The following is a 26,154-nucleotide window of genomic DNA, read 5'->3' as shown; positions in this document are numbered from 1 at the left end:
GGTGCCCAGGTGCCTTTCTGTTCCTAAAAACCTGTTGCCTGGGGAGGAAGGTCATTTTCCCCAATGTGATTTAGCTCCTTGAGTTTCAAAGCCAGCTGTAACCTTGGAGGTTTTCTGTGTGCCTGTGCTACCCTTTAGCCTGACATAGCTGTCTAAGCACGTGTTTGGATTTGAATACCCAGCCAAAGGCAGACCCCAGTGCTGGCAAACTGAAATCTGTGATGGAGAACTGTGTTAAACTTTAAAGGAAAGTCATTAACTCCCAAGCCAAGCAGCTGAGTGTGCAGTTTGCTGGAAACTCGGGTAGAAAAGCAGGTGAAGGTCAGACTGCAGGGGATTGAATGTTAGGAGGGAAGGAGCTGCTAAAGTGCTGTTGGGAGCCTGTAGGGAGCGGAGCCACAGCATTCATCACAGCTACCACCTTTTCCCCGTGCACATTCTCGACTTCCAAGTGCTGAAGCCCTGCTCTCTTTGGACATTTCCATGCTTTTTTTCACCCCTTCTTTTACAGTAATACCGAGCTGCTGAATCACAGTGTGTGCAGGACGGGAGTGCTTGGACACTGCTGGAGCAAGGGACAGTCCTGTGCCAGAGCCATGGAGCAGCGGGGAGAGTCAGGGCTGGCATGTGAGTGCTCGGGTGATTCCTCACTGAGTTTGTAGTGCTGCTGTCTGCTGGGTGAAGCACGAATCACAACCACGCGGGTTCCAGGTTCCATGACCTGGTGCTTGGAGGAGGCAGGGGACCATATCTCCCACACTTGCTTTGCAGAGTACTGGAGGTGCTCGGCTCCTTGTGGGATTGCATTTGTAGGATGAGAGCTGCTGTGGGGATGTGCAGTAAAGAAAGCAAGGCTTGGGCCAGCACGTGTTCTGATTGCATGGTGTCTGGGGGACAAAGCAGGGTGTGCAGGATACCACAGAGTGATGTCCTCTGTGTTCCAGCTCTATGCCCTCACCTGTCTGTTTCTTTTCTCTTGCAGGCACAAGGCACAGCTCTCGGATGTGGGGGCTGCCAGCGGTACAATGCAGGGCAGTGCGAGCCTGCTGCCAGAGCCAGGGAGCGCTGCTGGGCAGGAGGAGGAAGATCAGTCCTGCACGAGTGAAGGGGAAAGGTAAGGGATGGGGCACTTTCTCACCTTCTGTGACTCTGGTGAGCTGCAGCACAGCGCCTGGAGCTGCTGGGTGCACTGCTGGGCGCACTGCTGGCTCCCAGGGCTCCATTCATTGTCATGAGCACATAACCCTGCCCTGCTGCCTCTTCCCTCCGTAATCCCCACAAACGAACTCCCCTGCAGCCCTTCCCCTCCTGTGTTATTTGTCCAAGTCGCTGTGCATGTTCCCCTCGCTCTGGTGCCCCAGCAGCTGAGCGCACCCCAACAGACCCGGCGGTACAGCACGCAGCAGGAGGCAGCAGGGCTGCGGGGCGGGCAGAGCGCTGCTGTGCGCTGCGGGCTCGGGCCTGTTTGCTCAGACAGGTGCGGCCTCCATTCAAATCCTTGGGGCCAATGGGAGCTGCGCTGTTCAAACGCAGCGGTTGGAGCGCGTCCCTTGGAAACGCCGCTGCTGAGCAGCCTGTCCCTCCTGGCTGCAACTCGCTCAGCTTTCCCTGGCCTGCAAGGGAGGGCTGCAGTTACTGCTAATTAGAGCTGTCCTGCCATGGAGCCCGGCAGTGTGCACAGGGTCTCGCTCTGCACCCGTCGGGCTGAGCCCCTGGGAGCTTCCTTCTGCCTCACCACCTTCGGTAAGCCATGAGCCTGGCTTGGCTTGGGGTGATCCTTATGGGTCCCTTTCAACTTGGGATATCCTATAGTCTTGACAGCCCACTTTTCTTCACGGGTCCGCCATCCGTGGGGAGATGTGGCTGGCACATCTGGGAAAATCTCTCTCTGACCTTTTGCTTTTGGTGAGTGGTGGAAATGCAGCCTAAGTGCTTGCCTGGGTAGGTGCTGTGTTGCTGCTTTCCCATCCCTGGGGGAAGGTTACTGCTCCGTGCATCTGAGAAAATGCAGCTGCTGCTGCTGAGCTGCTCTGTGCAAACACACCTGTATACAGGGCCCTGTGCACTCCAGCCTTTTGTCCAACCCTTGCTAGGCAGAGCCTTGGTCCCGTGGTTGTCCTGGAGTTGTGCAGCCCCAGCTGCTCCCAGCCCAGGGCTGGGCATCCGAACTGCCCCCCACCTCCCCCCGCACTACCCGGCACAAAGGCTTCCTTTCTCCTCCCCAAAATCCATTCATTACCGGGATGACTCCTGGTCATGCTTGGTTAGATGGGCATTTTACTTTTGTGCTGGAGTGACTGTTAAATGCTAATAGAGGAGCAGCGAGTTGGTTTCCACAGGGCCAGAGATCTGGAGATTGCAGAGGGTTAAGTCTTGGCTCAGAAGGCTTTGGTGGCTCGAAATTCTCAGTGCCATAAATTGGTTTGAGATTAAAAAGCTGCATCGATTTACCCACCTGGGGGAAGGTCTGTCTTGTTTTTCTTGCCTTATGTACACATGGCTATGCACTCAAACACGTGAGTTGGAGAGAGATCTGACAGTGTTCTGTCAATGGTGGTTTTTGTTGTGCGGAAGATGAGGTGTGAGTTCTCTGAATTGTTTCAGGTTAAACAATCCCTTCAGATATCCCCACCCCTGCAAAAGCAAGCTCTTGGGTGCGTCTATTACCAAATGAAATGTTGTTGTGTAATTGAAATGATGTTTATATGTGCATGAGTGATGTTTACCAGTTAGTTTGTTGTTTCTTTGAATGCCAGGAAAAGAGTGTAAATGGCCTATTTTGCTTTGGACTAAAGAAGGTGTTTTGCCAGTGATGTTTTCCATCTGTTTGACTCTCAAGGAGCGTTTGAAAATGTTTGGTTTTGAGTTGATTCGGAATAATTATGTGAATGTGAGACCCCTAAACTCTGCACATCACATCCAGGCTGGGAGCAGCTCCCTGGGGCCCTTCTGGGCTGTTGTTCAGTGGGGAATCTCACATTCCACATCTCAGCAGCATTTTACCTAAATCCCGACAAAAGCCATTGTGTGAGATTTCTGCCAGTCTGAGCGCTGGAGATGGATTTCAGGGTTAATGTGGAGTTGCTCATGCATGGGAATGGGAGAATAACTGTGCTGGCATGGCAAAGCCTCAACCCCATGCTCTGTGACTGCTTGGAGTTCAATGCTGGGAATCAGCTGCCTGCAGACAGGTCTGGGCAGTGCCAACAATCACAAATTGTAGCTCCAGATAAGCGGTGAGAGCCTGGGGATCTGACATGGGAGCTTTGAAAGGCAGCAGAAGCTTCAGGTTGGGTTTATAGACATGTAAGAACTGGAATTTATTCTTGGCTCTGCCATCATCTGTGTGCAGAGGGGGCAGTGGGTGATGTGGTCTTCAGCTGTGGATGCTGTGCTTGTGTCTTTGGGGTGCTCCTCTGTGTTTTTTGGAAGGGGTGCTCCCATCTTGTCCCTGCATCTCTGCAGGAGGCTGTCTGGATTCAGAGGCCAGTGTGGGTCCCCCAAGGTTTCAGCTGATGCTGTCCTAGGCACACAAGTGTGAGTCTGGATCTGCCTGTCTCCCTGAGCAATACCCCCATGCCTGGGGTGAGGAGGCACGATGGTTTTGGCCCTGTACGTGGGGAGCATGAGGTCCCCATGCTGTGAACTCTGGTGACAGCATGAGGGTCCTACCTCCTCATTCTCTCTCCTCTCTGTTCTCCCAGGCCAGCTGAAGCTGTCTATAGAGGTGCGGGACCGCTCCCTGATGCTGCATGGTGAGCACTGATTGCCCCAGAGCCACGGGGACATTCCATATGTACAACACTGCTATTCCCTCCTTCAGATCCAAGGGACAGCATTGTGGTGGCTGTTGGGAACAGCTCCATCAGTAGAGCAGTGCTTTGGTTTAGTGCTGTACAGGCCTTCTCTCGTGCAGAGATATTGCCTCCAGCTCCTGCTTAGGAAGCACAGGGTCCCCTGCTGTCAGCACTGGGACGAAGCTGGGGCCCTGTTGGTGGGGCTGCTATCAGGATGTGGCCATGGGTATTTTACTTGATGATACATTTGGCTCCAGGGCTGAGAGCACAGTGCAGAGGCAAGTCAAGCAGATGAAATGCTGTTTGCCATCTGAGCGCTGCACTGCATCTGCTGCCAGCCTCACCCACAGACTCCAGAATTTGTGACGGGGTTGTCATAAAGACAAAATATGGCAGAACCCCTCCCCTGTTTAAGGCTGAGCTACTAGGGAGGTGTGCAGGGTCCTGCAGGGAGGGAGGTGCAGAGTTGCTTTACTGATGCTTTGGGGCCTGACTGCTTTGTTTCCTTTCTAGTCATGGAAGCAAAAGGTCTGATGGGGACTGAGTACCGGCCGTGCAACTCCTATGTGAAGGTAGGTTCTTCCTGCTCTTTTGGGGCTTTGATGTTGATTCTTCCAAGCATGGTCCCTTCTATTTCCTTCTTGGGCTCTTCTACCTTACCCTGGCTGAGCAGCATGTGGGGAGTTTGCTGGTCTCATGGCTGGGATGATGGCTTTGTTGATATGATGCCTGCGCGGAGCCAGAAGAGCAAAGGAGAACTCCTGAGAGGGGCTATGGGAGGCATTCAGGGGTGAGAGCATCCCACTGTGCAACCAAAGGAGCGGTGCCCTGGGCTGTCCTGTGGTGTGTGCAGTGCAGCGAGCATCTCCTCAGTGAACAGGCTGCAAGTCAGAGACTGACCAGCACCATTTTCATGCACCAGTCTCTGATATTCTGCTTTTTTCCTTCCACCACCCTATAAGGAGTTTTGTAACGTGGCTGTTTGACATACATAAGATAAAGTGATCTAAGCTACCTGTGAGCATGGGCTCAGCCAGACCTTTGAGGCTCAGCCACCTGTAACAGTGGCTGTGCTGCTCTCCTGTACTGGTGCTGAGTGTTACTTTGAGATGGCTGATGAGCTGCTTGCTTCCCCATGCAGATGTCAATTGTGCCAGATGCCGACTGGAAGTGCAGACAGAAAACAAAGACTGTGCCAGACAGCAAAAACCCAGTCTTCCACGAGCACTTTGTCTTGTGAGTACAATGGAGCAGGGATGGCTATGGCTCATCCCCCAGCTCCCACAGAGCAATGGGGAAACAGTCGTTGTTGTCCTGGGGCACCCTCTGGAAGCCAAGATGATGTGTTTGCTTTTACATTATGATCTGTAATAAACATGCATCACGCATGAACTGCTCTGCTGCTGAGATGAAGAGTGACAGGCATTATTCTGCTGTTTTTTATAGCTGAAATGTCTTGAACTCTTGGGCAGAGCTCATAAAGCTGTCAGCACACGATGTGGCAGTGGTGTTCCCGCATAGTTGGACACTCTTGCTGGGCAGGAGTTGAGCAAACACGCTCAGTTTCCTTGCGCCTGCAGTAGTGTTGGCACCAGTATGGAGGAGAAAGGTAAAAGGATTTCCGGTAGCTCCAGCATGTCTCTGCATGGGAAAGGAGCTCTATGGCATGGAATGTTTCAGTGCAGCTCCCCACTGCTAGCAAACATGTCTGTCAGACCTCCATCTTCATGTAATGTTTAATCTGGGTCAGAATGTTTGCTTCATAGTTTGCACAATTCCTTATTCCTCGTATTTGTCTATTGATGTTGGATGTGTCCTTTTGCATGATGCCTCCTTTAAGCACTGGGGCAGTGTTGCCAGCACCTGCCTAGGGGAGTTCACATCCCTATGGTGCGGTTTGTCAGGAATGAGTACATCAGTGCAACAGTGCCTTGTTGGAGGAACAGCAGCTGGGGTGATGCTGCAGGGCCTGTGCAAGGAGTGGAGAACACCTGGTATCAAGGAGGGTGTGGGTCCCATGGCCATGCAGGCAGCCTATGCTGGGCTCTGCTGGGCAGAATGTGCTCATGGGCTACTTCTGCTTCTTGCAGCCTGGTACGGGAGGAGGATGAACAGAAACGTCTCCTGGTCACAGTCTGGAACCAAGAGAGAGATTGCAGGTATGGGGTTTCCACGCTGCATTTTGATCTTGTTAGGACAGGGCTGTCACTGCAGTGCACCTGCCCTCTGCTCTGCCCCCCCCCATGTGAGCTCCTCGAGAGCAGAACCTGACAACAAGTCTGCTGCACATGGGGAATTCAGGCTGCTCTACATGCAGACTGCTGGAGAGGAGACATGGCCCTTGATATCCTCTGTTTACTATGCTGCTGCTTGGTGGCAGTCACCACAGCCAGCATTTCACATTCCCATTTACCCTGTTGGCAGGGCCTTGGAGCCAGGGATCCCCCCTACTTCCTGGGGTGATGCAGGGATAAGGAAAGCCCAGCAGCTTGGGCTCTAGTACCCCCTGCTCATGCAAGTGGCTGCTGGCTCCTGCTCCTGCTGCAGCCAAATTGTGTGGTTACATCACATCTGTATGGAGAAAGGGGCATGTCCTGGACACAGTCCAGCTCCCAGTGTGGGCAGGGATATCCACATGGTCCCTGCAAAGGGGTGTAGGTGGGGAAATGGTCCTTGGGGGAGGTTCCAAGTAGTGTTCACCGATGGTCTCTGACTCTCTTGCAGGCAGAGCAGACTGATTGGGTGCATGAGCTTTGGTGTGAAGTCCCTCCTGACCCTGGACAAGGTACCTCCATCTGGAGTGCTGTGTGTGGGATTGGGTTGAGCAGGTGCATGTAGTGCACCTTCAGGGCAGGAGCAGGGAGCAGCTGGCTGTTTGCCCCAAGGGGCAAAGGGACTTTGAAATTGTCCAGGGACCTGCCGGTACAGAGCCACTGTGAGCTGGCATGGGTGCCACTGCTGGAGGCAGGGGTGGGGAGCAGAGAAGGGATCCTAAATCAGGGGATTGCCACTCCTTTCAGTGATGACACATTCAGCAGCACCACTGGGTGCAGATATGTGGCTTTTGTTAGTGCCGTGTAGGGCTGGGAGATGGGACCAGCCTTACCCAGCCTGCTGGCACTTGTCACATCTGTGCAGTGGCCTCTGGCTGGTAACCAATGGGTGGTGGGAACACTGTCTTTGGAATAGGATTCTGCCTCTTTCCCTGCACTAAGCAGACAGGGCTCTACAGCTGAGGTGAGTGTGGGGTGGGCAAATACAGGGGTGTTCACATCTGAGAATGTTCCCAGTAGCAGCGGTGCTGCAAGGTGCCTCTTGCCAGGCTCTGTCCCAGCTGCTGCAGGTCTGTCCCTGCTGCTGCCCCAGTCTGGCTGCTGCTGGGTAATACAGCTCTCACATAGCTGGCTTTGCCTTTCTAAAGGAGGCTGCAAAGCTGCCGCTGTGAACGACCTCTGCTGATCCACTGAAACGTTGAAAACTTTCATCTTAGCCATTGGCAGTTAAGGAGATTTTATCCCTGGACAGCCCAGAGCAGGTGCTGGAAGGGCTTTGAGGACTGTTCACAAATCACCTGAGGTGTGGACATTTGCTGCCTAGCAAGAGGTTATAAGGAGCTGTTTGTTTGAATTACGTGTAGTGAGAGCAAGAGGTAGTGTGGACAAATGATTGTTTTCTGGCTTCTGCTGATTGCCCAGAGAAGAAATGAGATATCCCACATGGGTGGGATGGGGCAGAGGGAGCTCTGACATGGAGTGCCCAGCACTGCTGGAGGTTGGTGTGGTCACCCCGCTCTGCAAGCATAGTGTGGGTGGTTTTACCTGGGTCCACATCTCCTGCAAGAAGTGCTCCAGGGCAGCGTGTGTGCTCTGGCCAGGGCAGCTCCTGCAGCAAGACTCCAGAACTTTGTGCCCGGACTGAGTTAAATGGGATGTAGTACCTGCCCCAACACTGAGAGCTTCTTTCCCCCCATGCAGGAGATCAGTGGCTGGTACTACCTCCTTGGGGAGGATCTGGGCAGGACCAAGCACCTGAAGGTGGCTGCGCGGCGGCTGAAGAAGAGCAGAGGTGTGTCACCCTCCAGAACAGCCTGGGAAAGTTGGCATGGTGTGGGAGGGGTGCTGGACTCGTGTCTGTTCCTGCTGTGGTGTGGTGCAGCCACCAGCCCTATGGAGTCTGTGTCCTCACATTAGATGCTGTGGTCAGTGGGCATCTGGGCAGTTTGGCAGTCTCTGCATTGGCACTGAGCTTTCTCCTTTGTCTTTTACTTATGCTTTGCTTTGGGCTCTCTGTGGCCCCCAGCCTTGTAGCTGTCTCATCCTTTGGGGTGACGCTGTGGCTGGGCTCTGATACCCGGGGACTGTGATGGGTTTTCTCTCCTACCTTGGTCTGTTTGCCACAGTGCTGTGGTGTGCAGAGGAGGATGTGCTGGGGGACAGCAGGGTGAGGGAGTAATGCCCCCCCCCCAAGATGTGCAGCCCTCCTCACAGCTGCCGTCATGTGGGGCAGCCCCAGCCCAGAGGTGATGTTCCCTAACACAAAATGATCTTATTTACGGTGTGTGGATGTGGTGGTGGGGGAGAGCAGCTGTCAGGAGCTGTGTGCTGTTGGATTGATGTGCCTTTTTTCTTTTTCCTTAAGAACCAGTACTGGGAGGTCGGAGTGCAGCGTGTGAGGGCCAGAACACTGCAGACATGAGGCAGCTGAAGGTGGGTACAACTGGGATCTGTCCTGCCAGCAATGTATGAGCAGCACAGCCTGCGTGTGGGGGTTTAGATGAGCAGGAGGGGCAGAGTGTTAGTGAGGATGATGCTGAGATGGGAGCTGTGTCGGTTTTCCTATTGACTCTATGGCTTTACAAGCAATTAATGTTCCCAGCCCAAGGAGGCAATGGGTGTAGTAATCCCACGCTTGATTCCTGTTGCTGAATAGGGACCTCCTGTTTGTCCAGGACAGTACCACAGAGACCAAGTGCCATTGAGTGGGAGTGATGGGAACAAGGAGCAATGGGCTGGAGTTGGCTGCCTGCCTGCAGTGCAGCATCTGTCCCTGGCCGGCTTCACGTCGCCGTGCACGGGTGCGTCTGCTCCCCTCCTCCTGCTGGGGCCATTTGCTCTGGGAAGGGAAAGGCTCTTGGTGGAGCCTCAGTGATTTATAGGAGAGGCAAAGATGGGAAATGAGAATGCAAACACATGGCCTGCATCGGAAATAGGGCTCGGCCGTCCCTGTGATTTATCTGTGCTGGATTCCGCTTTGCTGCTTCCCTCAGCTGCGTTTTCAGTTATTTGTTTTAAAGCGTAGGACTGAGCAAGACAAACAAAGCCAGCGCCCCTCTCCTCCCTTCCTCTCCAGCAGTGCTGCTGACTGGAGCGATGGTGGCTGGGGGAGGTGGATCTCCCCATGCAGACCTAGCAGTGCCAGTGTGCCAGGAGCAGCTCCACTGGCCTTGCAAGGTGCCGGCTCATGAGGAGCACTGGAGCTCCTCTCCTCCTTCCATGGCCATCCCTTGCCCTACAAAGGGGGCCCTGTGCTTGGCTTTCTTCGAGCTTCTCCTTTCCATCTCCATGTTAGGAGCTTTCTCCAGGAAGCCTTGCTGCAGAGTGCAGAGCTGCCCAGTGCTGCTCCATGCCCTGCTGCTGGCTGGGCTGGGAGTTTGTCTTTAATTCTGAGATGATACCACAGGTACAATTCAGCTGACTCTGATCCCACTCCATGAGCACAAAGCATGGGGACGTGCTCTTCCTTTGGCTCTGTGCTTACAGAAACTACTTTTTTTTTAATTAAAAGAAAGAAAAAAAGCCACTCTCTGTTGTCCTCTCCAAGTGTAAGCAGTGCAAACCATCCCTTCAATGAAGCTGGGCTCGCGCACTCAGTGCCTGTGAAACGCCGCTCAGACATCCTCCGAGTGTTTGTGAGAACGTCGCAATAACAAAGCGCTCCGTGCGGCTGAAGAATGCCACGGGAACAAAAGCCACATCAACAGAGCGGGGAGCAGGGAATACTAAAGAGTTGACAGGAATTTTAATATAAAACTCTCTCTCTTCCTTGTCACTTGGGGTTTTCAGGAAGCCCTCTGGCTTATCGTAAAGCGGCATACAGTGCAGACAGGGGCCGGGAAGGTGAAAGGTGGCTTCCTGCCATTCTTCTCTGGAGCTGGGTTCCCATGGGCGGTCATGCCAGTTTGACTGGGGTTTGTTCCTCGCTGGTGCAAGACGAGGAGATCGGGAGCACGGCTGCTTCGGGACGCTGCGTTTTCATGGGCTGACGGCGAGGTTTGGGGCTGCAGCCATGAACCGCTTCAATGGACTCTGCAAGGTGTGCTCGGAGCGGAGATACCGGCAGGTCTGTGCCCCCCATCCTGTGGGTCTCTGTGTGGCTGCTTGTCCATGGACTTTCTCTCTCTTGTCGGGCTGTGAGTGCTCTGCTGATCTGTTGTTTGTCAATGGTGATGTTAGGAATAGAAGGAAAGTGCCTTCACGTGGGTTTCTGACCTCTTGCTGCACGATGCTGCAGTGAGTGGGGATGGAGGAAGGAGGCTTCTTGCTGCGTAACTTAGGGTGCAGCTCAGCAGCTGGCTGTGAGAGTGCTCAGCTAAAGGGTATTTCTGTTTACTGCACATAGCTGCAGGGTCAGCGCTCTGCCAGGTGGCTGCGATCTCTTTTGAAGTTGTTTGAACAGAAACGTGTATGGGAATGAAGTGTTACTTGCTGCTGGCCACAACCAAAGTTGACCAAGGCAGCTCACTGTGTTGTGTGTGAGCCACCACAGGCTCTCAGGTGCTCTGTGTGCAGCTCTGGTCGGAGTTTTGCTGGTGCTGGTCTCGGTCTCCTGCGCTTTGGAATAGTTTTTCCACTGTGGTCTGTGTTGGGACTCTCAGCTCTTGGTCAGCATTTTTCTGTGCTGCTGCGTTCATCTTGTATGGCTGCAGTGGGGGTTGCAGGGAGAATTAGCTTCATTAAAGATGCCTGCTGCTTGTCAGGGCTGTGGTGACTGTCTCATGCAGGCATGCTCCTCTGCTGTGCAAAGCGGAGGTGATGGTGACTTGTCCTACATCTCCTCAATTCTCTATTTTGGCAATTTCTGCTGCACCTTCCAACAAAGCTATGAGCACAGTGAGCCTGTGCCCGCTGTGGGCTGGAGCCTTGTACCATCATCACTCATCTTCCAGCTTACATCAGATGCTCATATTTGTTAGTTCTATGCTGAGTGGCAAAAATGGATGGTGAGCTCGCTGCTAATCTCACAGTGGTGGGAGCTGAGGAAAGCAAAGCACTGGCAGTGGGAAGCATGGAGTCTTGTTCCATGTGTGAGAATACAATAACCTCCAGAGACAAAAATATATCCAGGAAAGCTCTCTGGGTTTGCCCTCCTGCTGTAAAGGAGTGTGGAAGTTCTTGGCTGCTTCAGCTGGATTCTCCTTTCTATTTGGTCTCAAAATAGCTCAGGTCACACATGTCAGATTTTTTTGTTTTCTCTGTCAGTAAAACAGGAATTCTGACAAATGTCTTGAGGATAATCAGGGATTTGCAGGAACCGTCGTGCTGAGCTGCTGCTGGAAGCCAGCATATAAAAAAAGAGAATTATTGTTTCTAGAATCAGGAGGAGAAATGATCCTAGATCAACACAGCATCCATCCTATTCAAGCTCATCAAGAGAAACATCCCTCATCTAACGGGGTGATGCACAGAGCCCACCCCAGCTGGTGCCTGGCAGGCTGAGTGCTGGTTCTCACAGCTCCCCCTGGAGCAGAGGAGTGCTGCTATTTCTGTATTGCCCCACTGGGGAGGAAATGTTTAAGTGCTTGCTTGGAGAAGCTGTGCTAGAAGTAAGCATCAGAGCCAAGTTGCCAGGTTTTCCTTTCTAGTGTCTTGATAGACTTTTCCGTATACTTGTAGGAGTCATGAACAAGGACTTACATGTGCTAAGTAAGTGCTCACCTTGCGTCATTCATCTCTGCTGATCTTGGGCTTGATTTCACATAGTTTTTCTGTGTCCTTTTCATCCTCTTGGCTGCAGAACGGGAGAGACCTGTTGTCAGTGGGGCTCACGGAGTGACAGTGTTCATTGGGACAATTCCTCTGGGCTCCAAAGCTGCTTTTGGAAATGCTGTGTACCTGCATTTCTGAGGGGTGTGGGGTAGCATGTGGGTGAAACAAGGGATGCTCACTGACCACATGCGGTGGGTGCTTTCCTATTGTAAGGGGTGACCCTGCTGTCTCTTTTCAGATTACGATCCCTCGAGGAAGTGATGGGTTTGGCTTCACGATCTGCTGTGACTCCCCAGTCCGTGTGCAGGCAGTGGACTCAGGTAAGAGATCAGCTCGATTTTATCCCTCTGGATGAACTCTCTTTTGCATCTTAAGAGGACAGAGGCTGCTGTGTTATTATTTTAGTGCTGTATTCAAGACTCAAAAATATGTTATCCTTAAAGCGAAAAAGAACCTTAGCTCTGTTAGGGGAAACAGCTGAGTTTTGGATGAGGGAGTGGTACAAATTGTGAAGCTGTGCCATATGGGTGTCCCGTCAGCCCTGGTGTTCTCAGCTCTGTGTCCAGCAGCTGACTGACACTCACCCATCCCTTCTCTCCATAGGTGGCCCTGCAGAAAAGGCTGGTCTGCAGCAGCTTGACACAGTGCTGCAGCTGAACGAGCGGCCCGTGGAGCACTGGAAGTGTGTGGAGCTGGCACATGAAATCCGGTGAGCATTCACCCAAAGCACCAGTGCAACGGTATGGGGGGAGCAACCTGATGGAGCCCAGGGCAGGACAGCAGGAACTTTGGGTGGCTGCAGAAAGAAGAAGGGTTTGTGGAATGAGGGAAGCTGGCAAAGAAGTCTTTGGAGGGGGAAAAAGAAAGGATGCAGGGACTGGGAAGGAAGGGCTGGTGGCTGTCCGAATGGCTCAGTGTCCACTGCTCTGGCTCTGAATTGCCCCATCTCTTCCAGGAACTGTCCCACAGAGATCATCCTGCTGGTCTGGAGGCTTGTCCCACAGATCAAGTCTGGACCTGATGGCATGATTCGCCGCTCATCATGCAAGTCTGCCTACGACCTGCAGTCCCCTCCCAACAAGCGGGAGAAAAACAGCACTGCGCCCCTGCGGCCTGAGCAGCGTCGGAGCTGCCACATCCTGTATGATGGCAGTGATGGGCTAATGCTGAATGGCTGGGAGAGGTACACAGAGATTGGCAAGCGGGGCCAGAACACCATGCCTCCTCTGTCCCATGTGCCCTCTGCTGCTGACCAGAACTATATCATCCTTGCGCCTGTGAACCCAGGGAGTCAGGTAGGGCTGCCTCCATCCCCACACTCATGTCACTGCATGAGGTGATGGCTGTGCCTGCTGCTTTCTGACTTGACCCAGGCTTCAGACTTCTCAGGCATCATCTCTAAATGTTTGCCAGAGCACGTGCTGTGATTCTGAGCTGGAGCTGTGTCCTGGGATGGCCTTTATTTCTGAAACATTTGCAAATATGGCTGCAGAGCCATCGTGAATGAGCTGCTGCCTTCTCCCAGGGCTCATGCAGAGGGTGGGAGAATGGAAAGTCTTTCCACCATGCAGGTTGCAGCACAAACCATTTCTCTCATGTTCTGATAGTAATAGGGCAAAGATGATTTTCACCTCTAGCTTTGCTGAGTTTGGCACGCTGAAATTTACTGTTTGTTTTTGTGAAGTCTGCCTTGAGCCTCCCTCAGGTGGCTTTTCCTTTCTGGGTTGTGTCTTGCAGCTGCTGAGGCCTGTGTACCAGGAGAACGATGCTACTGATGGTGAGTTGCTGATGTGGTGAAAACTTTACTCCGAGCACCTGGCAGAGCCAGACCCAGTCTATTCAGTGCCAGCAATCCTTGCTCCTAGCCCTACAATCAAGTCCCTCACGTTCTGAGGACAGTGGCCCTTGGCAGTGTCACCTTCCCCCTTTCTGGATCAAACATAAAAGCAGAGGTTAACATGAGGTCTTACTGAGAGATGATGGGGCTTATGCAGGTGATGAACACCTCAAATGAAAGAAGGTGATACAGGAATAAGAGGAAAAGCAAACTCTGCATGGCCCAGACAGATTGTATCTGTCCTGTGTTGGATTGTCTCTCATGCTTTGATTTTTATCTGGCAGTACAACCACGAGAAAGGGGAAAGAGAACATACCAGACTTATTGCTCTTAGAGGTAGAAACAACACTCTAGGTCACGAGAACCTCCACCCCCCTACCCCAAATGCAGGCAATAAGAGCAAACAGCGGGGCCAAGTTGCCAGCAGAGTATGGTCTGGCTCTGCTGGCATTTATCTGAAAGTAAACATGCTGCTTCCTAATACTTAATGGAACATGTAATGTTGGGTAGGTTCATGTGTTTGCTTTGGATCAGACCCTATCTGCTCTGCTCCATGTTCAGAAGTGTTTTGGCCTATTCTGCTCAGGAAGTTATGGGTATTTGTTGTGGTGCAAAGGCAGAAAGCACCTCACTGAAAGCTGCTATGGTAGGAACAGAAAGACATGAGGCTGGAGGAGGGATGCTCATGGCAGCTGTGCTGAGGCATCCCTCAAGCATGGCCCTGAGACATTGCTGTGGGTGAGAGTCCTGGACTGATGCTGCACTTCTCTCCTGGTCTGCCTGCTGGATCTGAGCTGCTTTGGTTCATCAGCTTTAGGATGGAGAAGATACTGCAGTATTTCATTGGAGAGTGGATGTTTGGTTAGGGAGACATCCAGTTTCCATTGGAGTTTTTTCCTGTGAGCTTTAAGACAGCACAGGTGTCTGGAGTGTGCTAAGTGACAAGACACTGGTGGAAGCTTTCTGGATGTATTCAGAGGTAGTGAGCAGAAGGCTTAGAAGCTCTAACAGCTACCAATACACAGCAACGAGGGAAGGAAGGACTCATCCAAGTAGCACCTAGCAGGGATCAAGGATAATCCATAATGCTTTTGATCAGAGAACTGTCTGGGACCAGTGTGACATACCAGCCAGTGCCAGCTGGCTTTGAGCAGTGCAGTCTGGTGGGCACGAGGTGGCTGTGGGAGCTGCCATTGGCTTGCTGGGGGAAGTGGAAGCTGTGCTTGCCCAGCTGAGGCCGTGTCACACCACTTCTGTATAATCCCTCCTTTGAATGGAGATAACAGCTCTTTGCAGTGGAGTGGGACAGAGTGAAAAGCCAGTCAGGCTGCTCAGACTTCCTCCAGCACCGAAATGTGATGCTGAGAACTGTGGAGGATGGTATGCCAGCCTCATGCCTAGTGAGGTCATCCTTTGTAAATCCCCCTCCGTGGCTGAGTAACCATCACTCCCTGGAGGCAATTTGGAAGGACATGGGTAGATCCCATGCTCATGAGTGTTGTTTATCTCTTCTGTTCTTTTCTCCAATCTAAATGCCTTCTGAAAGCTGTGATTAAAAGCATCAGCTGTTCCCTATGATATTACATTCCTGCACTTCGCAAACCCTCAGTTCAGGAGGCAGGAGCCCTGTGGGTAAAAATGTCCCAGGGTTTAAATTTCCAGTGTTTCACTTCCACCCTGAATTAGTCATGGATGGTTTTCCCCACCTGGGAAGGAATTGACCATGGTTTGGTGGTGTGGGCAGCAGTTTCCTTTTGGGGGGGAGATCCTCCTTAGTGCTTGTGTGATTTGAGGAAAAGCTATTGAGGTGCTTAGGGTTCTGTGTTCCTTGTTTTGTACGCTCAGTACTGAAAAAAGAGAGGTGCATGTGATCACACCACATCTCTTTCTCTGAAGTACTGCACTGTACTCATAAATTGTGCAGAACACTGTGCACACCCAAACACAGGAAGGCGTGCTGGCCTGCAATGGGGCCAGCTGTGACTTTGGGGCTTTGTCTGTCTGTCTTGCTGCTGTTGGTTGAAGTCCTGGGTCCAGCAAGAAAGTAGCTCTTAATTGTGCAGAAGCATCAAGGGACATCTCATTTTGCATTAGGAGAGATGAAGTCAGTACCGTTATTTCATGAATCCCTGAGAGACCTTGATAGCAGAGTGATAAATGGTCCTGCAGCTCCAGGCTCCAGCTATTCCTCTTGGGCTCTTTGTGCCCTTCTCCAGCCTGTGAGGGCAGGAGCTGAGGTGGCAGTGTGCAGAAGCTCTGCAGGAGTGCTCCTAATTCTCTCTGTATTGCTGCTTTCTCTCTTGGTCCAGGAAATGGATGCAAGGGAAAATCACACACGGGGTCTGGGAGAAAATCCAGGCTGATGAAGACTGTGCAGACGATGAAGAGCTATGGGAACTACCAGAACTGCACTATAGTGAGGCCACACATCCCGCACTCCAGCTATGGCACATACGTGACACTGGCTCCCAAAGTGCTGGTGTTCCCTGTCTTTGTGCAGGTAAGTGTGGCTGCAGGTGATCTGGTATGGATCTGTGGCACAGCACAGAGCTTGCTGCCATCTCTTGGGTCCATGCTGCCATTCCAGCTGGTTGCCTTTCCTAGAGTGTGAGCTCAGACTGAGTTTTCTTCCCTGGGGCTGGCTGGACTCAGTTCCAGGTGCTTTTCTTTCTCAAACCTGGGATGTCTGTTGTCTGTGACTTTGGCCAAGGCCGGGGAGCTGCACATTTGTTGCCCATGGCCATATGCACCATTTGTTCATCAGCAGTAACATAATTAACACTCTGGGCTCCACTCCTCTGCAAAATTTGTGTCTTGGACTGAACCTGGGCTGTTTCTGCCACTTCAGGAGCAAGTTCTCCTGCTTTGCTGTCTCATACTGCATAGCCCCTGTGCTGGGTGCCTGTACCCTGCCTGTGGGCTGTGCTGCTCAGTGGGGTGAGGGCTGGGCAGCAGGTATGACAGCCAACATGCTCTTGTTATTCTTAGCTGTGAAATGGGACACACTGGAGGTGCTGACTGGAGGGCAGAATGTGACATGAGGAAGGGCAGAAGCCTTACATTTGCCTAAACTTGCTGTGAAAGTAATCCACAGAACCATCGAGCAAATTTTCTGCCCGAGGGACGTGAGAACGGGCTGCAGTTGTGGTTGTGCTTCCTGCTGCACAGCACCCATAACCTGTGTGGTGCAGAGCAGCTCATGTACCAAGAAGCAAGCAGCTGGTTATTGCCTTTTTATAGATGAGCCTGAGATAGGTGTTAAATGTAAGGTTTGCTTTTCTGTTGCATAGCTGGGCTGCAGACTTCTGTATTTCTGAGTGCAGTGTAGGGTGACTTCTCCCTGGATGAGTTACAGCCTAAAGTGAAGACAAAGTAGGTTTGGTGGGCGGAAAGTTTTTCTGGCAAACCACACTTCCAGTGGAAGGTTTGACTGTTTCTTTTTTTTCTTTCTTTCCATTTCAAATGTAGCCCTTAGATCTTTGTAACCCAGCCCGGACTCTGCTTCTGTCAGAGGAGCTGTTTCTTCATGAGAGCAGAAGCAGGACTATCCAGGTAAGGCTATTTCTGTGCTGCCTGAGCTTTCTGAATTCGCTTTTCTGCAGACTCATATGGTAGATTGAGAAGGGGGATGCACTACTATGCTGAGCTTTTATTAGTATGATAGTTGGAAAGAATTTGCAGTCAGTTTATGCTGGGATCAACTAAATGTCAGTGCTTTATATTATTTTCATTTGTTTATTTTGCTGGAAATCAACTTTTTCTTCATGCTCATGAAGGAGAAAATGCACACGACAAATCCTTTGAAAGAGGGAAATAAGGAATATTTTGTGCCAGTGTAGAGATCTAGCCATGGAATGCATTATGGGGTTTAGCTCCCGAGAGTCCTGTCCAAAATCCTCTCCACTGTGTTATTTCAGCTTCTTTTCTGCAGTGCAGGGAGTTGATCTAGAGGACCTTTGCAAGTTGCTTTCAACTCAAATGATTCTGTGTTGTCGGGGGGATATTAAAAATCTGGGGAAGCAACTAAGCTTTGGTTGCATGTTGAACCCACGATATGACAGCTTTCAACAGCCAAACCAGCAGAGTTTGTAACGTTGGGTGCGTTTCTGTTGGCTTTGCTTGTATCCAGCAGTGAATTTGGGACAGTAACTCAGTGAATGGCACAGTGCATTGGGCAGCCAGAACTGCTCAGCTGGGCACTGCTCAGCAGTGCTGAATGGTGACAGTGCCTTTTGGGGCAGCGTCAGTGAACCTCACAACTGTACAGAACACGTGTTTTGAATTTAGTTGGACTGAACAACGTGTCGTCTTCACACAGCCATGGAGGAACTTTCATTTGGGTAATTTAGTTTCTGTGTAATGCTTTCTGGGTGGCTGACAGCAGAATCCCAGAAACATATCATGTTGCTGGCTTGTAGGAAGCTGTTCAAGACTGTGCTAAAGGACTTTCCTTGCTCTCTCTCTGGCTTTCAGCATGTAATTCATCCCTTATTTTGTCTTATTTCTTTTTTTCTGCTTGAGTACATGAGAAATTGCGTCACTCATCAGGAAATTTGTCGATAAAACTCCTCCCCTGCCTGTCCTGCTGCTCTTCAGGGTCTTCAGGGTGCGTGCATGAATGAAAACATAAATAAAACACATGGCTGTGTAGCACAGTGGTGCTATGATGGTTGGAAACGTGGTGGCCTGCCTGCGTCCAGGATTCTCCTCCTATATGTGTTTGTGTTCCTTACTTTCAGGTCAGCCGCAGAGGTTTGTAAAAGCAGCCAAATATAAACTATGTCTGAGTAACTGATGCCATTTTTAGTCTGGCTGAAGTATGTTTGTATGTACAAGGATGTTTGAAGGCAGATGAAGCAGTCTCAGGATGATGGTGTTTGGAGGAGGTGTGTTGCTCTGTTGCCCAGTGGCCTCATTAACTCTTTTGGAGACTGAGCTGTGGAGGGGGTTAGGAGGATGCCTCAGGAAAAGGGCTCTCTGTTTGCTAATGATGCCCTGAGGATGAGTGTGCAGCTGGGAAGAGGATTTCCCAGTTGGAGCTGCTGCCAGGGCAGGGCAGGATGCTGTACAGTGATCAGGAGCACTAGGCAGCCTCTGAGAGTGATGGTGCCTTGAGGCTGTTATAGCTCTGCATGCCTGGCAGAGGGACAAGGAGAGAGGCTGTGACTAAGCACAGTGAAATAAACAGAAGCACTGAATGGGAACAAGCATATGGCAGACTGCTTTGGGAGGCAGGAGCCTTTCCCTCAGCCAGAGACCTCCTTTCTCCTGTGGAGCAAGGATGTCTGCTTTAGTCCTGACAGGCTGTGGATGAACTTCTGAGGCCAGCAGGACCCCAGGTGGCCTGGACACAGTGGAATTTCCCTGGTGCAGAAGGACTCTTACTTCTCTTTTCACTGGACTTGAGCACCCACTCCTCCCTTCTCTTGTTTCTGATGAGCCTTTTCGTCCTTGCTCACTGCTTTTCCCTTGCAGCCTCTCAAACTGAAGTTCTACACTTTGCAGGACTACTTTCTGCATCTCATTCTGCTTTGCCCAAGTGGCTGAAGAAAGGACAGCCCAGGTGCAGGGACTAGAAATTGAGATGCTGTGTCATTTTTAGTTTTTAAACCAGAATCTTTACCCCTTGTAATGCATCCTTGTCACTGAGCAAACCCTCTCCCATCTCCTGAAGGACACAACCTATCTCTCTGGAGGCATGCCAGGATCTGTCCTTTCTCTGACCTTACCTCTGGGGCAATCCTTATTCAGGCCTTAATCACATCCTGTCTAGACTTTGTTGCGATTCTCATTTTTATGATCTTCTGAAATCCCTCCAACCTGCAGAGTGCCAGAGGAGCCAGCACAACACAGACAACGATGTGCAAGGTGTTGGATGCAGGCTTTCTCCTTCTTGGTGTTTCCGTATTGCACCTGGAGGCAATTTTCCCTGAGGAACCTTCAAAAAGTACATCACACTCGAGCCCTTCTCAGCTCTCTGCTTTGCCATCCTGGCAGGTCTGTTGGTCCTTTTCTGGATCTGCCAGCTCCCAGTTTCAGTGGGTGGCTGTGTTTGGCCTACACAGTGGGTTAACTAAACCCCTACTCTCTGGCACAGATGTTTCATGATCTGTTTTTAGACAGTTTCATTTGGGTGAGAAACCAGAAACTTGCACTTAACCTCCTACCTCCACCACACTAGTTCCTCTCACTCTGTCCTTTCTTTTTTACTGCCTCTTTATATTCTCAGTCATTTTTGAATCAGGTGATGTCATTTCCTCATCTGCAGAGCCACTGCTTATGCTGATGCTTGAGTGTGGGTGTGTGACCCTTTGGGTCCTTTGATTCCAGTTAACCAAGGTGAGGTTCCAGGTTGACAGCTGAAGCCCGCACCATGGATCTGCTTTTGGCACATGCTCCTAATCCCATGGTCTGTGCAAAAACCAAGTGAATAACTGCCATTGTGAAGCTGCAGCCCAGAAAGTTGTGACTTCGGAGCATGTGATCAGGGGAGCAGCAAATACAACTGTCTGGGTGTTCACACTCTGCTTGTGGGGAGCTGTTGTTTGTGGCCTGGTGAGCCCAGCAGAGATGTCTGCTTCCTGGAGTGTGGGCTCATAAGAGCGTTATGAAGTTCTGTGTAGATCTGGAGATGGATTGTATTCAAGATACCTTGCTCTAGCCATTACAGTGTAATGGAGATGCTCTTACCTAACCCATACCAACTGTGCTTTTATCTTCTCTGCATCCTGAATTCAATCAGTCCCATCTTCTTGTTAAAGCACAGTGTTACCTGCAAATGCTTCTTTATGTGATCGCATCAATGATTCCCCATTTAAGTCTATTTGGTTTCAAAGCAATATTCTTTTTTTCCTTGCTAATCCTTCTGTCCCTTTTTCTTCCCTTTAAGGTTCCATGTGCATTAGGTCTACATTTTCTTTCCTCCATTTCCACTTTTATCCCTTGCTGGTTGTGCTTCTGTTTCCTTCATTTCATTGCTCTTGTCAAAAACCCCAAACATCTCTTTGGCACTGAGGGATCTGGAATGGCACCGGGTCTGTCCCAGAACAGAAACCTTGTGGAGTAAGAAACGCACAGGAGAAAGCTGATAGTGCACTTCGTGCTTGTTTAGTGGTAATAATGCCAGAAGTAATGAAGAGGGGGAACGTGGGCACCAGGCCAACAGTGTTGAGAGAAAGGGAAGGGATTTTCCAAATAATACAGAGAGATACAGACGCTCCCTGGTTTAATTGCCCGTTAAAGCTGTGCTGGAGCTTTTTGCTTATTAAGAATCCCACAAAAATGAGTTTGCACAGCGAGGAGAACTCTTGTGGCCAGGACTTGACTTTGGTTGAAAAGTTGGATGCACTGCCTTGACACGAGTCTCAGCACCATGTGATAAACTGCTGCCCAGCTTGTCCCCTCTGACACGTGCCTGTCAGCCGGCAGCGCGTCCCCATAAACAGTGACTCAGCCCCTGTCCTGAGCAAAGTCATCTTTCAAGGAGTGACTTGATGGCAGTGGTGCCAGCCTGTGGGATGCTGGGTGAGTTGCTAAAAGGTCTGAAAACACTCCTTGTTGCTGCTCAGTGCTGCGAAGCGTCTTTCCCTTTGTGCTGGGGTATGTCTGGGGGCCTCCCCAGGAGTGGTTAATAGCAGCTGTGTGCTCCTGTGCTGTGTCTTGTGACCAGGGCAGACTCTTGTCATTCACCTCACGGGGCTTCTGGGTCAAGGATCTGCAGTGCAGCAGAGAGGCTGGTTCTTATTTTAAGAATCAACATTGCCTCTACTGATCAAATGAGGGACCTCAAGAGCCAGAGGCAGGGTAAAATCTGCCTGTTAAGTTGAAGCACATTCCAGGAGTAGCTCCCAGCTTCTAGTGCTCTTGAGTCACTGCTCAAGCATAGAGCTGGACAGACGTCTAGTACAGTATTTGCTTTATACCCCTCCAAGTGGTTTAAAGGTATCAAGCAAACACTCTTATGGGTTCTGCTTTTGTAAAATCCCCCCCCTCCAAACGTAGAGGGGGAAGGTAAACAGAGCATATGAAGAGTGAAAACAATGAGAAGCTCCTTCTGGAGCATGTTGAGGGGAATCACATTTGCTTTTAGGCTGCAGTTTCTGCAGTGTGCTGAGATTAGTTGGCAGCTCGTTCCCTCCTCTTGCTCCCCTGATTTGTAACTTATGTAAATGGGAAGTGACTCGAGGGAACAGAGAGGGTGTGTTTGTGCGACGCTGCACTGTTGGGCAGGTTTACCCCTCCTGTCACAGGACTGTACAAGCCTTGGGAGGTGGCTGCCAAGCGGTGGGCCCTGCCTGGGGCTTGCTGGGGGCACCCTGTGGCATGCAGCACCCTTAGGGCAGGTGCCTGGGTTGCTGCTCATGGCTAGTGCATCTCTCTGACATGCAGGACCTTTTCCAAGGCATTGAGTACCAGGAGATGGATTCCTCGTAACCTCTCCTTTGCTGCTCTTCTGATACCCAGGTGACTCTCTTCATCTACTCTGACCTGCTGCTCTTCACCAAGGAGGATGAGCCTGGACGCTGCAATGTACTGAGGAACCCTCTCTACCTGCAGAGTGTCAAGCTCCAGGAGGGTGAGTGTCTGCTGCAGTGGTTGGAGGTGTTTGGGGTGTTTTCTGGGCCCATGGTTAAAGATCTCTGGACAGCAGCCGCTGTCCCATTGCTTCCAGTTTGCAACAGTGCTGGCTCACGCATGCTGCCAACGTCCCTGTGCTGGATTGCCAGCACCACTCTTCCCAGCCCAGCATTAACCCAGGAGCAGCTCTATCCCCTGGTGTGGCCTGGTACCACCTTGCAGGCCTGTCTCAGGGACTTTGTGCTGTGCTCCCCAGGGTTCTTTTCTGCTGGGCTGTTCCTCTTGCTGCTGTCACCCAGCCTGCAGTGGGGGCTGCAAAGGGAAGTGAAGTTTTGAGGTTCACCCCTACAGTGCCTTGAGAGAGGAGCTGAGCCCTACTGACCTTTACTTCACCGCTTCTTCCTTCAGCCGCCCACAGCTTCTCTCATGAGCATCCCTCTCCCATGAGCGCACGTTGGTGAAGAAAGAGCAAACCTTGGCCTTTTGTGGGAGGCTGTGGGCTGCATGTTGCTGGTTTTACCTTGGTTGAGCTTTCACACCCAGCTGAGTGTTCTTAGGGCAAAGGGATGGCTTGAATTAAGCTATTTTGAGTTCTGAGGCTGTACAAAAGATGACCTCAGCTACCTAGGGTCAAAAGAGGAACGAACAAATTGCTCTGCCACATCCTATTTCCTACAGTGGAGCCACTTCTTGGCCCCATTCCAGTCCCACCACATTCCTTCTTTGGTGCAGTGGCTGTTTGGCCATGGGCTTGCTCTTTGTACAGCTGCCTGACTCCATCAGCACATTGCTGGGCTCCACTGCCCCTCAAGCCCAGGCAGTATGGTTGGGGATTCCACAAGGAAAACCATGACTGGATGAGAGGAAGAACTTTTCTGTAACCAGAGTGGTCGAATCCTGAGTTGTACAAAGAGGCTGCAGAACCTCCAGCCTTGGAGATGTTCAGGATTCAAATGGACACAGTACTGAGCCTCGTGACCTGGGTTCTTTGTGCAGGGACATGGAATAGAGATGTCCAGAGGCTCCTTCTAGCCTTACTCTGACTGTGTGAGCTGGCATCTCACTGCAGTCCTGTGGCTCTGATCAAGAGAGATTAACCCAGAGCTTGGCTGCTTTTCCATAAGGGATAGTTTTCAGGATCGTTTTGTGACTTCCCTGATTTTCCCCAATGGAGCAAATAGTTCTGGCTAGGAGCTGTGACTGTCTGCATGCCCCACAACATATGAGCCTCTGTGCTGGGGATCTGCAATGGCACAGTTACCCATTTCCAACAGCTTTTCTATCTCCAGATTCATTTGCTAACGTATTTGGTGGGGGAAACGAGGGTAAAAAGGGACACAGAGAGTTCAAGCTGTTTAGAAAAGCCCTTGAGCTTCATTGAGATTTGTCGAGTTTGTTCTCAGCACTGCTTATTAACAAGGAAAGAACAAAAGAAATTGTTCCTCACAGAAGTGCTTGTTGGTCAGCATCTGCTCCAGTGCACGTGTGGTTCCCGGCTGCTCTCAAAGCTGCTGCACTGCTTTTGTTCTCCTGGAAGAAACTGTCTTCCCCACTGTTTGCAGCTCTGCACGCTGAGGTGTGTTTGCAGGTTGGCACAAGAATGTGCCTCCTCACCTCCAGCTGATCGGTTGGGTTCTCTGCTGCTTATTTCCTTGTTACCATAATGACCTGGCTAGATCACATCTGGAGTAGCTCAGTGAGCCTCTCAGGGGATGTTTGCCTGTGCCACACCGGACTGTCCCCCGTGCACCAGGAATCCAGCACAGTCAGTTCTGAGGCAGGTTTGGGTAGGGCTGCTTCAAGGTGGGTAGAACAAGCAAAGAGATGTCTGTCCCTTTTGGCAGGAGTTTTCTGTCGGTCTCCTCGTAACTGAATGGCACATTAATAGGAACAGGCGTATTGCTGAGTATAACAATTGAGACATCTCCGGTACACTGAAGACCATTGTGATGTTTCCTGTTTCTGCCTCTTGCTGCACTGTGCGAAAGCAAATCAGTATAATCTGCTTTACAATGCTCTGTCTTCCTGCTTTAGAAGCTGAGCATGGCTGATGAGCACCACGCCGGCCAATGTTTCCAGTGCGATGGGGCTGGCTTCCTCACTACATGTGGTGGGAATTTCCATGCTAACGCTGCTGCCTTGCTGTGGTCTCAGCCCCTGGGTGGGTGTGCTTGGCTTGAGGACAGGGAGGAGAATTCCCATGCAGCAGCCTGAGTGAGGACCCCGCCTTTGAGCCCCATCCTTAGGCTGGATGCTGCTGCTTTGCTGTCTCCTACGTCCCAGTGCACTCTGTCCTGCAGCAAACAGCTTTAAGATATCCAGAGGCCCAGACTCTGATTTTCAGGGCTTTTGTCTGCAAGCTGCTCTTTGTGTTTTGGATGTAGTGCTGTCCTCACTGAGCAGGCTGGGGAGCTGTGGCTATTGTCAGTGTCCTCTAGGCTGTGCAAGGACTCAGTAGAAAGGAGCAGGACCGATTTTCCTCCTCCTCCTATCTTTTTGACCCAACACCTGATGTGCACTGCAACCAGAGGGTACTTTACATGGGCTGCATAGGGCAGGTGGGCAGAACAGTGCTGACAGCCACTGCTGTGCTGGGAGCTGTGTATCACCCACCCCTTGTGCCAGCATGAGTGTGCAGGGCTGAGCTGGGGAGGGGGACGTGCTCCTAAAAAAGCCATGTGCTCCTCTTGTGCTGAACCTACCCAGCCCAGCCATGGATCAGGTTACTGTGAGAGATAATCCAGTCCCTGTCATGATACATCAACATGAAACCAAAATATCTTAAAGTGAGTTTCCCCTCCTCCCTGCATAGTTCCTTTTAGCATATCCCCAGCCGTGGCTGAGTACACGCTGCTCAGCTGCCAAAAAGGACACAGCCATGGTGCTGTGTAGAGAACAGGGCACTGTGTGGGTCTCACCAGGGTTTGGCATTGATAACAGCCTTGCTGTGGGGTGGGGAAGACCTGGGAGTCTCTCAGATCCTATTTTTCTTTCCTGCTAAAGGCAATTGCTTGTGGAAAAATGGGATTTAAGCAACTCTTTGGCCCAGGCTGACTGCCTGCCTGCTCTGTGTGTGTGCAATGGGCACTGTGGTGCTTGGCTATGTGAGACAGTGAGGCCTCAGAGGGATGGGGCTTGAGTCTGCTGGGTGGGGGGGGCTGCTGATGCTGAGAGTCAGAGTGGAATTCTGAAGGAAGCTTAATTCTGATGGCTCTGAGCTGCAGCTGCACTTCTCAGCAGTGGGGTACTTGCACCGCCATGCAGAGCCTGCTCCCATTGCTTGCACAGCATGGGATGTTGAAATGAAGCAGAGCTCATGCTTCAAATAGGTTCTGCAGCCATGCCCAGACTGCGGGGCTGATCTCACGGCAGAGATAACATCGTTAAAGAGGTTATGAAAGCTGCTGCCCAGCAGTGCTGCACGCTAGCAAGGACAAAGCTTTGGCAGGGCACGGTGGGGGCAGTGCAGCAGCACAGCCAGCTCTGGGTGTGGGATGTCTTGCTTTGGAGCTGGGGTGCTCTGCCCTGTGCTGGCTTTGTGTCCTCCTGCAAAGTGATGTGTGCTTGGAGCTTTCCTTGGGGCCGGGGTGTCCTGTGTCCTATTGGTGGGGAGCAAAGGCCAGGACAAGCCTTGGCACAGCCTTCCTGATGAGGAGCATCCAGCACTATCTCCCTTTCCTAAGCCCTGGGGGAGCAGTCCCTAGCCCTGTGGTTTGGCTCCATCTACTTGGAGAAGCACCGACTCTAGCTCTTAGCATTGATGGAGACTGGAACAAACAGCAGCAGGCAGAACTACGGCTGCCCTTTGCAATGGCTCAAGGGGGGAAGCTGGAAATGAGCAAGGATATAGGAATGTGAGCTGCTCTAGTGAGTCCTCCTGGGAGCAAAGCATTTGTAGAGAGATCTGACCCTGGTGCCCAGCTACCTGCAAAAGAACTGAGCTGCATTTGCTGTGGGA

The 26,154-nt window shown here is 51.4% G+C and overlaps 1 protein-coding gene across 3 annotated transcripts in view; it reads left to right on the top strand.

The window, feature by feature from the left end:
• The first annotated feature begins 1,548 nt into the window (after window positions 1-1,548).
• The window catches only part of RGS3 (regulator of G protein signaling 3), a 47,310-nt gene continuing 22,704 nt past the window's right edge, over window positions 1,549-26,154 (top strand). The window contains exons 1-15 of one of the 3 annotated variants that reach the window (XM_072352778.1): window positions 1,549-1,743; window positions 3,705-3,755; window positions 4,311-4,369; window positions 4,939-5,033; window positions 5,888-5,956; window positions 6,522-6,582; window positions 7,772-7,862; window positions 8,436-8,503; window positions 12,021-12,102; window positions 12,386-12,491; window positions 12,738-13,077; window positions 13,520-13,559; window positions 15,929-16,119; window positions 17,088-17,171; window positions 22,083-22,194. In XM_072352778.1, the coding sequence (XP_072208879.1) occupies window positions 1,659-1,743; window positions 3,705-3,755; window positions 4,311-4,369; window positions 4,939-5,033; window positions 5,888-5,956; window positions 6,522-6,582; window positions 7,772-7,862; window positions 8,436-8,503; window positions 12,021-12,102; window positions 12,386-12,491; window positions 12,738-13,077; window positions 13,520-13,559; window positions 15,929-16,119; window positions 17,088-17,171; window positions 22,083-22,194 (1,534 nt within the window). In that variant the 5' untranslated portion in view covers window positions 1,549-1,658. Of the gene's footprint in view, window positions 1,744-3,704; window positions 3,756-4,310; window positions 4,370-4,938; window positions 5,034-5,887; window positions 5,957-6,521; window positions 6,583-7,771; window positions 7,863-8,435; window positions 8,504-9,954; window positions 10,137-12,020; window positions 12,103-12,385; window positions 12,492-12,737; window positions 13,078-13,519; window positions 13,560-15,928; window positions 16,120-17,087; window positions 17,172-22,082; window positions 22,195-26,154 lie in introns of those variants that run through there. The other 2 variants (XM_072352771.1, XM_072352773.1) reach the window with 2 other exon arrangements.

This window comes from Excalfactoria chinensis, chromosome 18 (genome assembly GCF_039878825.1).
Source record: "Excalfactoria chinensis isolate bCotChi1 chromosome 18, bCotChi1.hap2, whole genome shotgun sequence".
NCBI classification, from domain to species: Eukaryota; Metazoa; Chordata; class Aves; order Galliformes; family Phasianidae; genus Excalfactoria; species Excalfactoria chinensis.
The sequence above is the reverse complement of the archived record's forward strand: the minus strand, read 5'-3'. Positions and strand labels throughout refer to the sequence as shown.